At 39.5% G+C, this 16,118-nt stretch overlaps 1 protein-coding gene across 1 annotated transcript in view; it reads right to left on the minus strand.

Moving 5' to 3' along the window:
* FNDC3A (fibronectin type III domain containing 3A) overlaps positions 1-16,118 on the minus strand; it is a 59,988-nt gene that overhangs the window by 16,474 nt on the left and 27,396 nt on the right. Inside the window, exons 3-9 of the mRNA XM_089493892.1 lie at positions 16,028-16,104; positions 11,212-11,446; positions 9,223-9,489; positions 7,612-7,670; positions 5,070-5,227; positions 3,089-3,148; positions 1,684-1,822 (exon numbers count right to left, since the gene is read on the minus strand). Coding sequence (XP_089350018.1) covers positions 1,684-1,822; positions 3,089-3,148; positions 5,070-5,227; positions 7,612-7,670; positions 9,223-9,489; positions 11,212-11,446; positions 16,028-16,104 — 995 coding nt within the window. The remainder of the gene's footprint in view (positions 1-1,683; positions 1,823-3,088; positions 3,149-5,069; positions 5,228-7,611; positions 7,671-9,222; positions 9,490-11,211; positions 11,447-16,027; positions 16,105-16,118) is intronic.

Here is a 16,118-nt window from a genome sequence, read left to right on the forward strand (position 1 = left end):
ATAACAATATTAAAAAAGGCTGCCGCGTTGCTCTTGGCCAGGATACTATAACACTATATCGCGACGCTTCATGGTACAGCGATAAGATCGTGTGTTGTTTTTGGACCAGAAATCCGCACTTCCGCTTAATTAATTAACGACAAAACCATTGTTGTTTGGACATTCTGCTCTAAACTACGTTGTCAAAAGACACACACCATAATCTGGGCCCGTGTGTTACTCTTACTACATGTACGTCATATGTAATGGGAACAGAAGCCAGGACATACTATGCAAATAGTAACTAATGCACAGGCTCACCCCGTGGGTGTGATGAGGGACAATAAGCTTGTAATGTTTTGATTTTGTTACTTTCCCAGTTTCTCAAATTAGTTTTTAACCATTTGCGTATTTTTTATTATTTTTTCTTGTGAGACTACTGAAGAAAAAAAAAAACAAGCATCACATTATCTGAATATTCATATCCGCTATCGAAATGCGAACAGAATGCTCGTTTCCTTCATTCCAGAACTCCTGCTATATCAGCAAAACCAAAAAGGCAACCACACATCTTGATATTAGTAATAGTGGCCTTTCTTGCGTTTTAGAATCAGGCTCCCACGTATCAAATCTGGTATCTGCTCTGCGGTTTGAATTAACCCGGGGCTTTTATGTTCTCAAGTATCCTCAGAACCTCCTATTCATAACTGACCATTTTATAGACTTGATGGATGATGGCCAAGCTCCAGAGGTGAAGCTGTAGGATCTAATCCTGGTGATGAAGAACAACTCTCCTGACAGCTCTCCCTTTGGTGAATAGACCCCATAATTGTCAAAGAACTTCTTTTTAGGAACAGGTGCAAAAGCATGGAAGTACTGTATGTTAATACCTCCAATTAATAAGCAGTATGGGTTGAGAGCTTTCGAGGCAGACCTTAATATTAGTAGACGTGGTGGGAAGTGTCATCATTACAGCATTTAGTTGAATTAGGTTAGTTTATTATACTCTGTATAATTGTTTTGGATAATACACAGGACTTTAAAGTTTACTTTAGGAAAGCTGGGATCAACAGCAGAATCTGACACAGTCTGCACGTCTAAACAATGTCTAGCCCTGAACTTCTCTGCCTTCTTCTCACTCAATCCTTATAAATGCTGCCAGAACCAATCAAGAACCATCAGCAACGTAACAACAGGGGTTAAGGAGCTTAATGGGGAGGAATAATCCTGTAGAGTCTGAGAATAGAAAGTTAAGATGCATTCCATGAAATACATAAAGTCATTTCTAGAAACGACATATTGTTTAACTAAATTGGTAAATGCCATTGGTTAGGACACGGGAGACTTGGGCCGTAGGGGTCATGTCAGACAGTATTCACTGACCTAGTTTAATGCAATGTAATCATCCAAGCATTGGATAGGCACAGGATTATCGTGAATAGAAACGCATGGACCGATTAGGGTGAGTCTTTACGGCAGACATAATGGGCAGACTAGACGGGCTGAATAGTTCTTATCTTCTATGTTTCTGCAGCAGAGAAGGGTCTGCATGCAAGAAAACAAACAGTTCGCCATGTTTAACTGTTTCAGTAGCGGCGTAATATAGCCAGCATTTCAAGAATTATATGTACAGGATTAAGTAACGAATGCCTCAATATTTTCTGCTTTCTAGACTGCTCAGGAACAAAATCGGATAAAATTTACCTTCCACTGAACTGTAAGAGAATTTTTGGTCCGATTTGTTATTCTGGGAGAATTTGGTGTTTCTGGTTCAGAGCTCATTGTGGTGAAGCTAACCGCTTCTGAAGGGTTTCCCTTAACTCCGTTCATTTCTGCTTTTACTCTGCAAAGTAACAGAAACGTTGTGAAAAACATCAACACAATTATTTATCCCCTTACGGACCAGGGATTTTTACACTGCGGGACAGCAGTAACGTCCCTCTTACTCAATTAACGTACCCACACTATAGATTATATATAATATCTTTCTTTGGAACATATTCATATTTTATCATGTTCAAAAATGTAAGACGCTATTTTGAATGAATAAAAAAGGCAAATGAAATAGCACTTTTGTTTACTAGTTTTACATGTACAGAAACTGCTGCTATAGCGAACAGGGGAAGAATACCGGTACCTAAAATATATTAAATGGCCCTGATTTAGAAACTACCCTATATGCTCAGTATTTTCATCTATGTGGTCCTTCATACAGCAAATATTACAAGTCGCCCATCTCTTTTTCAAACTTTTTCCCCCCCTGCAAATTTAGCATGGTGGGTCGTCAATAGTGCTCAGAGATATCAAAACCACTATAACTATACGTCGCTGAAAAGAAGGGAACCCAGGATATTTTAATAGGGCTATTTTGACACGTTTCAGGCAGCCATTTTATCTCTCATCTCTTTTAAACTTTGTGTTTTTTACACAAACATTGCCTGTTTTTCATTTGTTGCCCAGAAAATAAGTGACTGCAGAAAAAAAACAAAAAACACTGTTTTATATACAGTGTTATCTCCCAAATCAGTTTAGCTGAACCCAATTCAAATTACCCAATATTATTTTTCCCTAAAAAGTAGCCAACAAAGCTTATTTCTTGTTCATTTTTAGTTTTTAATGTATTTATTTAGGTAACTGGGGAACATTGTAAGGGATGGGAAAGGGATTGCTTCTTTTACATTTTTTTTTTTTAAATTACATTTATTTTACTTTATTTTTTTAGAGATCTTCTTTGGGGTTTTTTATGACACCAGGATCTCTATTAGCACAGAGGAAGCCCTGTGATGTCACTGATGACATCACCCGCTAGGGTTGCCCTGCACAGGCTCCTCTATAGGGGCGAGAATGCTTAGTTAGTAAATACCCTGACTGCAGAGCTTGTTCAGCTCCCAACAGGGTCAACTCAGCCCTTCATCTGAATGATGCTTTGCATGGCAGATTTAGCTCGTGTCTAAGTGGACCGGACTGAACATCCAACCCCGCTTGGTCCGATAGCAGCAGCCCCTTCATCTTGCTCTGGTTTATACAGAAATTGCAGCGGGCTCACGGTTACAATCAGTCCATGTCACCTTGGACATTATAAACAAACCTAAATCATATGACTACATACCTGGCGTGATAATCTGTTGCAGGCCTCATGTCTTCCACAGTGACACTGGTCTTCTCTCCTCTGCAAAAAGCAACATATAATGCTAATTAGCTGCTAGTATATATCTATATCTATAGACACAAAGTAAAATAAACAAGCCAAAAAGAGACATAATGCCTAGAGGAAACGTATGCATACCCAGGAAGCTCCCAGGTTAGGCTACTCCCTTATCTGGAGTAGAGGAGCTTTGTGAAGGGGAGAGCGCACACGCACATTGAAGCTGGGTTGGCACAGTAGGGTTAACCACAGTCAGCCTTTAATGGGACAAAAACCTGACTCGGAGACCAAGGAAAGGAAAAGTTTTACCCGGAGACTCCAGGTGATATCCAGACAGGTTCCAGGTACAAACCCAGATACATAGACACACACAAACTCACACTAACATACCCAGACACACACAGTTTCTTATGTGTCTGTGTATGTTAGCGTGTGTCTGGGTTTGGGTATATTAAGAGTGTGTGTGTCTCGGTATGTTGGTTTGTATGTTTGTTGTGTTTGTGTATGTATCTGGGCATGTTTCCCTGTGTGTGTATGTTACTGTGTTTGTCCAGTTGTGTGTGTTAACATGTCTGATTGTGTTGCTAAGTGGATGCTAGTTGCATTGTTTTTTTTTATGCAAAATCTCAACAGATCTATACGTAACATGCTCCACTTTGATGGCATGATTTTGTGCTTTTTTATATACAGACCTGTCAAACTGTTTTATAAACTGTCACAAATGCAAAGCAACAACATTATATATATATATATATATTATATATATATATATATATATATATATATATATATATATATACACACACACATACAATGTACTCTTTTACATTACAAATATATATTTGTAATGTAATATCATAACAAAAAAGCCTATAAAAAACACATGGTAAAGAGTACATTGTACAGCAGCGCCATCTACTGTTGAACAGGTGTCACTGGCATATTTTATAGTGACGCAAAAAAAAGTTAAACATAAAAACAAAGGCAGATTTCAGTTCTCCAGGCCAAATAAAACCAAATAATTTGTTGGGAAAAGTTCTAAAAGAAGAACGAATAATAGAGACATGAAGCATGCTTCTGAAGCATAAGCAGAGCTTGCCCAATCTATGCAACACAAACATTCGGTGCATCTGGTCTACCCATTTTTGCTGATGTGAGACTCAGCCCTGAATCAGTCCTTGGTCTCATCAGCTATCCTGAATCTATCCCATGCATGTTCAAATTTCCTTACTGCAATAGCCTCTACCACTTCCGATGGGAGACTGTTCCATTTATCTACCACCGTTTCAATTAAATAGATATTACGGTATGTCTAAACTTGCAACCCTCTTGTTTCAGACTACGTTGTCTTGTTCTAACATACCTCTTGGAGCCATTCACCAACTGTAAGAGTGTCAAGCTTAACACCACCGGTACCTGACGTATCTGCTATTTTCATTTATTTATAGATTGACACTTTTACAGTCTGTAAGTCCTCTATATTCCTTTATGGTTATTCTTGTGGAATGACAAAAAAAATGTTGATAATAATTGTTAATATTTCTGTGACTATTCTATTAATTTGATCTATTCTCCAGCCATTCTTTAAAGCCGATTTCCTTGAATTGTGAATCTTTACCAAAACCCTTTAAAAAATGTGTTCGGTTTTGTGTATATTTTATGCAGACGCTCAGGCTTGGTTTAACCGCATAATTCATTTAGCGTGTAACCAGAGGCTTTGCTTTTTCTGTGTCCCAGAATGCTCTTCACTTTTTGACAGATCCTAAACCAATAAGGCGATTTTAAATGCATCACAGACAGTTAACAAATGGTTAACTTTTTTTTTTTTTTTTTTAAACCTAGTTCTATGCTTTGTCGTTAATAAAGGGAGCCGCTATCAGTCCTCCCCATTTCCCAATATAATTGTTCTCCAGTACGAGTGTTTCTTGTGAAGCGCTAAACTTACGTGTAAGCAATCTTGTATTTGCCATCCTTCCCGTTGTTGGCGATCAGTATTTCATATGTATAAATTTCAGGGGTGTTTGTCCCATCACTGCCCTCGCTGATCGCGCTGGAAGGTGGCGTCCAAGTCAGTACTACAGTCCGTGCCTGAATATCCGATACCTGCAGAGAAAGAGATCGGCATTCACGCCATTCTTTGGACTAATGTGTTGTCCCTGCTGGATGTGTGATATGTAGATCATTTTATATATACACACATACAAGACATACCGTTACACATAAGATGCCTAGAATAAATGAAAAGCTAAGTATCATGGAACATGTCATTGGTTTCCTCTTTAATCCAAACTCATAGCGCTCAAGAGCTTACAATCCAAGGGAGTAGTATGTGTAATTGAAACAAAAGTAGTGGTGAAAAGGAGTAGTAGCTCTCATATTTCTGCTTATTTTTCATGTTTGAATATTTCAGATCAAACTAATTTTAATATTAGACAAAGATAATATGAGTAAACGCAAACTGCAGTTTATCCATGATGATTTCATGTAGGAAAGCTATCCAAGCTTACTTGGCCCTATGTGAAAAAGTAATTAGTTACTAAATCTACCAAACTTTTAAATTTATTTGATAATTGGGTTCAATTTCTCTAGACGCACCCAGGCCTGATTACTGCCAGTCCTGTAGAATCTGTCTCGCTAAGTAAAGTAGGCTAAAAGGTTTCAAAAAGCATCATGTGATGCCGCAATCTAAAAAAAATTCAAGAACAGATAAGAAACTAAGTCACTGACATCTATCAGTCAGGAAAGCATTACAAAGTGAACAATTGTGAGAGCCATTATCTACAAATGGAGAAGACCAGAACAGTGGTGACCCTTCCCAGGAGTGGCCGGCCTACCGAAATTCCTCCATGAGTGCATTGACAACTCATCCAGGAGGACACAAAATTACCCAGACCAATATGTATAGGACTGCGGGCATTACTTGCCTCCATTAAGGTCAGTGTTCACAATTCCACAATAAGACAGAGACTGCAAAAATGGCAAAATCAAATTGATGACCCACAAGACTTTTGGGGTGATATTCTGTGGAGTGATGAGTCAAAAGTGGAACTTTTTGGAAGACATGGGACCTGTTACATCTGGCATAAAGCTAACACAGCATTCCACAATAAGATCATACCAGCAGTCAAACACAGTGGCGGCAGCGTGATGGTCCGTGGCTGCTGTAGGACAGGGGTGACTTGCCATAATTGATGGAACCATGAACTCAACTCTCTACCAAGAAATCCTGATGGAGAATCTCCGGCCATCAGTTTGTGGCCCTAAGCTCAAGCGCACTTGGGTTATGCAGTAGGGCAATGATCTGAAGCACACAAGTAAGGTTTTTGAGCGTCCGAGTCGAAGTCCTGACTTGAATCCGATGGAGATGGTGTGGCATGACCTTGAAAAGGAAGTTCATGCTCAAAAACCCTCCAATGTGTCTGAATTCAAATAAAATTCCTCCATAGCGATATAAAAGACTCATTGCCAGTTAATGTAACCGTTCGATTGCAGTTGCTGCCACATGGATGTTATTAGGTTTGTGGGGCAATTACTTTTTCACGTGGGTATTATAGTTTTGATTACCTCTCTACCTTCAATAAATGAAATGATTATCTAGAAGCTGCATTTTGTGTTTACTCATGTTGTCTTACATTAACCCCCCTTAAGGACAATGGGCGGTCCCTAAACCCATTGAAAACAATGCATTTTGAGCCTGTACATATACGGGCTTTGCCATTAAGGGGTTAGAATTAGTTGGATGATCTGAAACATTTAAATGTAACAAGTAAGAAAACATATCTGAATAATGCGCTCATTAGTTGAACTCTATTATGGACCACGGAGAATAAACCAAATACACATGATTCTCATTTTCATTCTCTCTTCTAAATAAGACCTGCTTGAGAAACAAGTCGAAATAAGGTACCGAGCAATAACACGAGCTAAAATCCTTCTTAATGAACGGATTTAGGCACCACTTGTGTAATTTACCAGCCCACCTGACGCTTTCCCCTAGCAGGAGAACTCAATCATGCTAGCTAAGAGCCCCTCAATCCAAAGGGGAGTGGGGGTCAATGGAGCCCAGGGAACGGGAAGACCAGAGAAACTGAGAAACACGTCAATAAATAAATAAACACATGGTTTTACTTTTAAGGGACAAATGTAGGACCTCACAGAGAGGGTTATAAACCTCATTTTTTTACTGAAAGAAGTTTAAAAGATCTAAATTTAAGGGGCCTGCTTCAAGTTATTACACTGCGGTCCGTACTACACATTCTCCATGATTATCATTATTATATTCTTTTTTAACCGCCTGCATAGGAAATGCACAAAATAACCCAAACGAAAAACGGATCATGCAGCTCTGCTCTCCGCAAGGACACCGCACATGCTCAAAAGAAGCACGATGCCAGAACTATTGAGACTGGAAACACACATTATCCCAAAACGACCCATTTTCTTTCTTGAAAAAACAAGCCGTTAACTTGGCTTCGAAAACAACTTACCTCTGGCCTGGAGATGTTTGAAAGCCGAGCTTCAAGTGCTTTTGTTTCTTCATCCTTTTCTATACAAGAAACATGAAGAGGATTTCAGTAAAAGTACGTATTTTCCTATATATATATATATATATATATATATATATATATAATTTTTTTTTTACATATGTTTTATGAGGCCGTGTATCTCATCACACAAACACAGATGTGTCAGATTTCATGTCTTCTACTTTGGTCCAGCACTGCCATTAGTGAACGGTCACGTTTTTAATTTATACCATATGCCGGTGGTAACTCATGCAGTGTTTTACTTATATATAGCAGACATTTTCTACCGCTAGCCATCCTTCAATCACACGGACTAAATCATTGTAAATCATTGATGAAAACATTATGAAAGCGGTACTGATGCAGCAGGTTAATAATGTTTGCTTCAGGGGAACAAGTGACCACGGACCGCTCCGATTTGAATGACATGACTGGCTTTCTTTTTTAAAGTTTTACATTTTTTTATCCGTATGTCCACACAATATTGGGTATTGGTGACCGAGAAGATAGAACCTTAAGACATTTGTGATGGGTTGATGTAGGTGTTGTGTTCACAAGGTGCTTCTGAATAACACTGAAAGATACGACAAACGTCTCTGGACCATTATCTCATTTGGACTTTGCACAAAAGGCAAATAAAATGTCCAGCAACGTTTCTACGAATCATTATCTCCAGTTAATAGATGTCACCGTGGCTTTGTCACTACCGTGTTTGAACCCTAAATTGACCCTAAATTTTATTTGTTAGAAAAGTGAAATCTTTAGTTTGTTTAGTAAACAGAAAAGGCTTTTTTTCCCCCTCAGAATATATGCTACAGTGAATTACGTGGAAATATGCTCGCAGGACAGTGAACACAATTTCCATTTCCAGAAAAACTATGCCACCTGCAGAAAGGTTAAAGACCACCTAAAAGGCTAGGGATGGAAAGCCCTGCTCTAGAACACGCTTGTTGACCTGGGCTGGTGGGATGTCCAGCAGTTCCCCACGAGCTTCTTCTCTCTACCAGGTAATCTATCGAGAGGCAGCAAAGTTCACAGCTCCTCTGATGGAACAAGTATCACCGCCATACCCACCCCCCCGCCCGCAGTCTACATTAACAAATTTTGCAGTTGCTGATGCTGTAGAACCACCATAAAGAAGGAGCAGTGGAAGCCAGATGTGTGTCAGTGAAGACGAAGATCTCCCTACTGTCAAGCAAGATGACCAGCAATTGCACCCAAACCTCAGGCCAGGTAGGGAAGCAGGTGGTTGGTGACAGCAGTGGTAAGGCCTCATTCACTTAGTTGAGCCTTCAGTTGTTACAATGCATTTGTGAGCTGCATCTGCTAAGACTTTGTCAGAAAACACTTAATCCTTCAGGGTTTCTGACAAACTAATTCGTATTCAAGACATACAAACTTATATTCGCCTTTCACCTTCTGAGACATAAACACACTTGGGTTGTTTGCGTAAAAAATTTAAACAGAAAATGTGACATTTAACTCAAATATTATGCAATTCAACACTCTAATTGTCTTGTCACCTCACACTCTTGGCAGCGATAGAGAATAATTGGCCGAGTTTCTATGTACCTTTTGTTTCTTCTTCGGCTGGAGAAGACGCCTTTCCTTTGTGCTTGTTCTTCGATTGCCCTGTGGATAGACCGACTGTGTTCTGCCCTTTAATAAGTCCGTTAGATTCACTTATTGGAGACGTGCTTTTCTTGGGAGAAAACGGAGGGCTGTTTAGTTTGTCTTTTTGGACTCCGTGTCGGTCTTTTAACTTTTTCTGCAGTCGTTCATGTATTTTGCTGGATCTTTCATCTCTAAGGTTAGATCTTCCATGCGGGGAAAGGCCATCTGAAGGGATATTTGAAAACTGTTAAAACACTTCTGAAGGATGATTGTATTGCAAAATGATTTATTCAGAGTGACCAATTTAAAAAAAAAAAAAATGTTAAATGTTTATTTAATTTGTCCACATTTCGAAATTATTTCTATGCACCTGAGATCTAGTTAAATACACTATGTGACCAAAAGTACGTGGACACCCTGGATGCCAGGAGAGCACTACCTACCAGAATGCAATGTGCTTACAGTAAAGTTTGGTGGAAGGATTGGTCTGGGGCTGGTTTTCAGGTTTCGGGCCCCTTTCTTCCAGTGAAGGGTAATGTTAATGCCAAAGCATGATAAGATATCTTAACAATTGTATGATTCAAATTGTTTTTATTGAAACAAAAGTAGTCTGTACCGTTTCTTACCAAGCAGGACAAGCGGTAGGGCAGACAGAAGCCACAAAGCTCAAGGACATGCGGAAATAAATGCAAACATCGTCTCATTTTTCTATTATACAGTCAATTGTATGATTAAAACTTTTTGGTATCAGTTTGGGGAAGGCTCCTTTCCGTTCCAGCATGACTGTGCCCCAGTGCACAAAGCAAAGTCCATAAAGACATGGTCGGATGAGTTTAGGGTGGATGAACTTGAGCGGTCCGCACAGATTCCTGACCTCAAATCCATCGAACATTTTTCAGATAAATTGGAATGGATTGCGAGCCAGGCTCTCTCATCCATCAGTGCCTGACCCCACAAATGCTCTTTTGGCTGAAAGGGCAGAAATCAAGGGCAACTCCATATTAATCGGAATGGGAAGTAAAGCAAGCTCATATAGGAGTGATGGTCTCATCTCATGTCAACATACTTTTGGTCATATAATGTATAACAGGCTCCATATTCCGGTTTGCTAAAGTTCAGCTTGCTTTCGCATCCACATCCACATCCACAGTGTTGGTTTCCCGGACCTCTCTGTTCACCATGTAAAGTACCAGCGTGATAGAACAATTCACCGAGTGCAAACCCAGAACATATCACTTACTAATCCTAATGCGGACATCCAGGAGACGTTTCTACTCCACACACATTAATTCACTGTGTGGACCGGATTGCCAGATCCTTATTGACTCATAAATGTGTCTGTAGTCTGAAGCACATCTGTGCAGGATCATTTACATTCACACATGAGCGCACAGGCAGCGAGGTCGTATTTGCCACCATGGCAGGTGCACTTTAAACATGCGCCTGTACAATTATTGTGATCTTTCTATGGCAACATAAGGAAGTAGCCTGACATTATATACTGTGAGAAGGTATAAGGCAGGCACCCAAAAAGCTGGAAGTACTGTGATCAATCAGTTACTATTGCCTGAAGCTGAGATGGCAAACAGGTAGCCCATCAGTTGCTTCAGAACTCCCATGTTCCTAATCCAGCATGTGGTGTGGTGGATGCATTATTAGGATCATGGGAGTTGTTGTTTTTAAACAGCTGATAAGCAACATATGCTAAATAATCCATTACCAATGATAGGTTCTCTTCAAGGAATGCACTGAAAAACCAAAAGGTCTTGAAGGAAATTCTAATAGCCTTCCATGGAGGCCATGGCAATGACACAGAAAATCTGACATGGGAAAACATGCAGTCACACAGCTATACATCCCTTCCAGGCTTTTAACATTTTCTGTCTGTACCAACACCAACAACAAAGATTTATATCTTAAGCAACATGTACTTATGGCGCTACTTACCCATCTCTCCATATACCTGTGATGAGTGATACTGTGGGGTATACTGAGATGCAATATCTCCTGCTCCAGTTACTGGTGAGTAAATATGACGAGGCGGTGGAGGCATCATAGCTGGAACAGGAATGAAGCTGGGAAGTGGAGGAGGCGGCCGGTGTATGACCGTATGGCTGCTTGTGTGGAACTCTGGGGTATGAGGAACCACAATAACTCTACGTACACCATTGTCCTCAATTACCTGGGGGCCAAAATCAGAATAGGGAACATAAAGTGAACTGGCTTCAGTTTGAAAATTGAAGTTATCATCACAACAAGTGCAACTAAACAACATTTTATACATAACCTCTGAAGAGTCCACTACATTCCAGTTTCTCAAAGTCCTAGATCAAGTAGAAGAGGTAACTGTACTCGACAGCCATAAAGATAGACGGATTAGAAAGTTCACCAAACTTTTATGGCCATCAGCATAAGATATGAAACCAACAAAAGGCCACAAAAGGTCCTAGGAGTAGAAGGTGCAACAATAGATACTTGTCCAGGGGTCAGTGATGCCAAACAAGTGTTAAAAGAAGGCAAGATGGATAGTTTGTTACATTTTCCACATTTAATAGAATTAACTGGAAGACAGCATGTTCTATATATTTCTTCCAAGCAATAGGGGTTGTGTGTAAAAGTCACAATTCTGGTACAAAGCTTGAAATGTGGTCTTATCACTATACTTTGGGATTTCACATAGAGTAACTGGATCAAGCGCTGCTTCTCCAGGACTATCTTCATACCCAAGGCAGGGGGCAATATTTTATACTCACCAACAGTCCCAGCTTTCAAGGGGAACAGTTGGCAGCATGGGCTAGATAGCGAGATCCTCTGATCTCCCTTGACCAACGGAGGTATAAAAAAAATCAATGGATGATGTCTGTACTATCGCAGCCGAGGCCTCCACTGCTTAAAAAAAGGGGCTATTCGGGTAAGAAAGGCACCTTGGACTCTCCTCTTGTCACAGATATCTAGATGTGGACACATGAAACACTGGGGAGTATGTTGTTTGGTCACGCCTAATCTCTGCCCAGATTCCATTCCTGCCCACTTCTGGCCCTTTAATGGCGAACCCCGTCAACGAACACAGCCATACTCTAAGGAGATGGGAACCTCAGGGCAGCCAACCTTCTCAATATAGTAACCAAACACATGGACCTTCTAAATGGAGCCTTCCATAACATGCTATAACGTTAACGTATAACGCTATAAGCGTAAGAACGTTTCTGAAACATTTATACATAACTCACCATAAGGTCAAGCTCATCTCATGATCTGCTTGATCCCATGGTGGGTCTTGCAATGATCAAGAAGTGTTTTTCTCTCGACATAAAAACATCAAATAAAGTTTCAGGCAAGTGAAATATTTGATTGCACTGCATCTTGGCTATTATACAAACATGTTTTATAAATAGTGCTAGAGCACAGATGAAGCATTCTCTCTGATCTTCCAAGTGCCGCGGGCGGTTACCATATAATATATACTCTAAAAGGGAAATGCAAACACAGCTGTGGGGATAATACGCTAATTGCACAGTTCACAAGAAGGAGTAAGAATGCAGCAAAAGTTTCGCCTTGCTAAGCAATGTCAAGCAATGGAATATCTGCCAGGCTGCAGACATGATTCAGCAGCACATCTGTAAGTGGGGAGGGAATGTAAGGGGTAACATAGGAAATGGGGGGCATTATAGGCATTGCGGAGAAAGTAGGGGAAAGTGCCCGGAGATGTGTGTGGAATGTACACTCAGGTAGGAGTGCAAGTTTTAAGGTGCTGTTCCACTTACTCTGATGAATTTAAGACTTTTGAGAAGTAAAGGAATCACTACAAGTGTTCTTTGGGTTGTTTAAAATTCAAATCCTTACCAGAAACAATTCTGCATCATTCCGTTTTGCCTCATTTATTTAATTCTTATCACTTAATTCTCATGTGACAGAAAAAGGCTGAGTAGCTTTGTAGTTTGTGATTAAATCTTCAGAGAAAAGAATAAAAATGACAGATCTGCTATGGTTTATCTTACTAAAGAACAAAATTGTTTTGTCTCAGCGGAACAACATCTTAGATTAAATAACAATTCAACTATGATACCGTTGTAAATTCTAGGCGAAAATCTGGTGGATTGGATCCGATGTCTCCAGGTGAAGCTCTGCTTCTCTGATTTAGTGCCTTTATTTTTGGGGCAAGGGAGTGATGTTGGGCCAAGCCCACTTCTCTCCAATTCATCACCCACTTACGGCTTCCTGGCACTAACCCTATAAACCTACACACGGCTGTGCTTCTCTTGGTCAGTCCCTTTATTGGTCATGCCCACTCCTCTCCAATTCATCACCCGCTTAAGGCTGCCTGGCACTAGCCCTATAAACCTCAACACGGCTAGCGCCACCCCGTTACAAAGCCACTGCCCCAGAAGTGGTTGGTAGCCTACCATGGGAAGTTCGCAGGTATGGTAATAAGAGGTAGAAGCAATGTTCTGCACAAGGATTGAGGTATGAATTATCATCTTCTGGGAAGTGGTGGGAGAATCTCACATACTAAGATGATGGGTTTATTCTGTAACACACAAGTTTACGGGTGGGATGAAAGATTTCAAGTGACCAAGTTAACTACGCATGAATATTTAACCCTGGAAAGTTTCTGCATAATGTATAGTTCAACTTGTGAGATGGCTTTAATGAAGTGTTACCTATGGATGATTCAACCATTCATGGAAGCAGAGCTCAATGCCTTGGGCTTTTCATAATATATCGTTACGCTGTTAAACTGAACACTCACTCAATCTCTGTCACTTACTTTGATTTTTATTGTTGTTTTCTTATAAGTCTAATGCACACTTTACCTAAAGCTGTATATGCCATTAATGTAGGAAAGTGCTTAATAACCATTTTAGCCACGTATGTCTGATCAAAAATATATTTTTTTTTATCTGTATGAGAAAACTGCTCTATTAAATATTAACCAAACTCTATTTCTGTACAGATCAAAGGTAAAGGTACACGTTAGCATTACACTATTCAGGGTTCTGAGAACCTTTTGATATTTTTTTTCTCAGCAATGCACTTATTACTTAAAGCAATGTAAACAATAAAGATGACCTTATACAACATAATATTGCAATTAAATTATTCAAATGTAAAAAAAAAACAAAAAAAAACGGTACATAATAATCTGACTTAAATATCGCCGATATCAAAAAAACAAAAAGAGGAATAAATACACCTCTAAACATGATCCATATGATTATTTTTCCTGTAAATAGTGTGTCTTTTACTTTTATTGTAAAAGTTTTCACTTTAGTAATTAGCAAGTAATTGAAACTACCGTGGGATTTTTTTTTTATTTTTTTTTTAACAAGCGTAACTGTTTTGGGAAATGTTAAAACATCAAGGAAGTTGAGATCTGCGTCTCTGCATCCTGCAGTTATTTTTATTATTATAGGTATATAGCAGACTGGTAATCACTTAACTTTGTCATTAAGTCAAAAGGGGTAAAACCAAGTGGCTCAGTGTCTCAGTGTGGTGGTCAGGTGGTCTCCATAATAGAATGCTCATGTTAGAGGGGGAAAAATTCAATGGAATAAATATCATTATGACACAAAAACCACGGAAAGTTTTTCTGAAGTTGTTCCTTCGTCAAGTCTTCAAAAAAAATGGTGAAACGTTGGGAGGTAAGTGACACAGAGTCTCTTCTATTCTAAAAACTGCAACATTATGACTTAACAAGTCATATATATTGTAGTAGGGTTCTAACCTAGATGCAATCACCATGGAAACATTATATATTGTTTTATATCACACCATCATATTCTGCAGTGCTGTACATATGAATTGCCCCTGCTGAATAGTCCAGACCTGCTTTTCTTATATTATGTCCCAAAGTGGTGATGCTGACCCTTATTTCCCATTATTTACAGCAATATACTCAAAGTCAATGGCTTTTATAGTAGGATGAAATGGATTAAACAATCAGCAAAGAACACAGTGGATGTTCAAGGTTTGAAACGCCGATAAAGCTATTTAAAATTGAGTAACTTATAAGTAATATGCTCCTTTAAATAATTTATTATGAAATATATTTTAAATTAATGGGACTTCTTAAGCAGGGTTGTGGAAGGTTAATGACAGGTCAACTACGAGAAAGTAATAACATTTCATGGTTTGTCATAGAAAAACTGCTGCAATGACCAACAGCAGAATTTCCTTTTCTATTTTTATGAGACAGTAACTGAAAATACTATATAAAAGGGAGCGACATGACGCCCAGGGCAGCGTGTTCCTGAAGAAGACAATAACACTACAGAAACGTGATATTGATGCACCTCTGTCCCAGTGGACAGCTACATTTGCCTGGATCTGTTTAACAAGGTTAATGTAAAGGTACCGGCAGCTCCCTTGGGAAGCTCAACATTAGGCAAACTCATTGAAAACTCAGCAAGTTTGCCAGCTAATCGGAGACGAGTTCTTGCCATTTGAAATTAGGACTTAACTTGAAGGAACCTGGTGAATGCCAAAACAGCCCAGCAGTGACAACGTTCAACCACAAGACGTGCACTGAACATTCTGTAAGACATAGGTAGCTAAAGCAGTATATAATGCACAGAGTTTAGTGAATTCTGGTACCACCAGAAATACTACGAATGAGCCACATTTCTGCGCTTAGCTCATTCAGATGTGAAGGAAACCCAGGTCACAGTAGAAGTCCTCCAGCCGTCTGTTCAATTTACACAGCCCTTCATTTAATTAACACTAAAAGATGCTAATTTCAAATAATGGGCTGTAAGACACATACCTGCTGAGCGTATCCCGGAGGCAGGTAAATCTGAGGCACCGATCCATTTGGAGACATCATTGGCACATCAGCAGGGCCTGCAGAGAAAATC

This window comes from Sceloporus occidentalis, unplaced genomic scaffold, assembly GCF_023333645.1.
Source record: "Sceloporus occidentalis isolate IW3139 unplaced genomic scaffold, rSceOcc1.0.p SCAF_68, whole genome shotgun sequence".
Classification (NCBI taxonomy): Eukaryota; Metazoa; Chordata; class Lepidosauria; order Squamata; family Phrynosomatidae; genus Sceloporus; species Sceloporus occidentalis.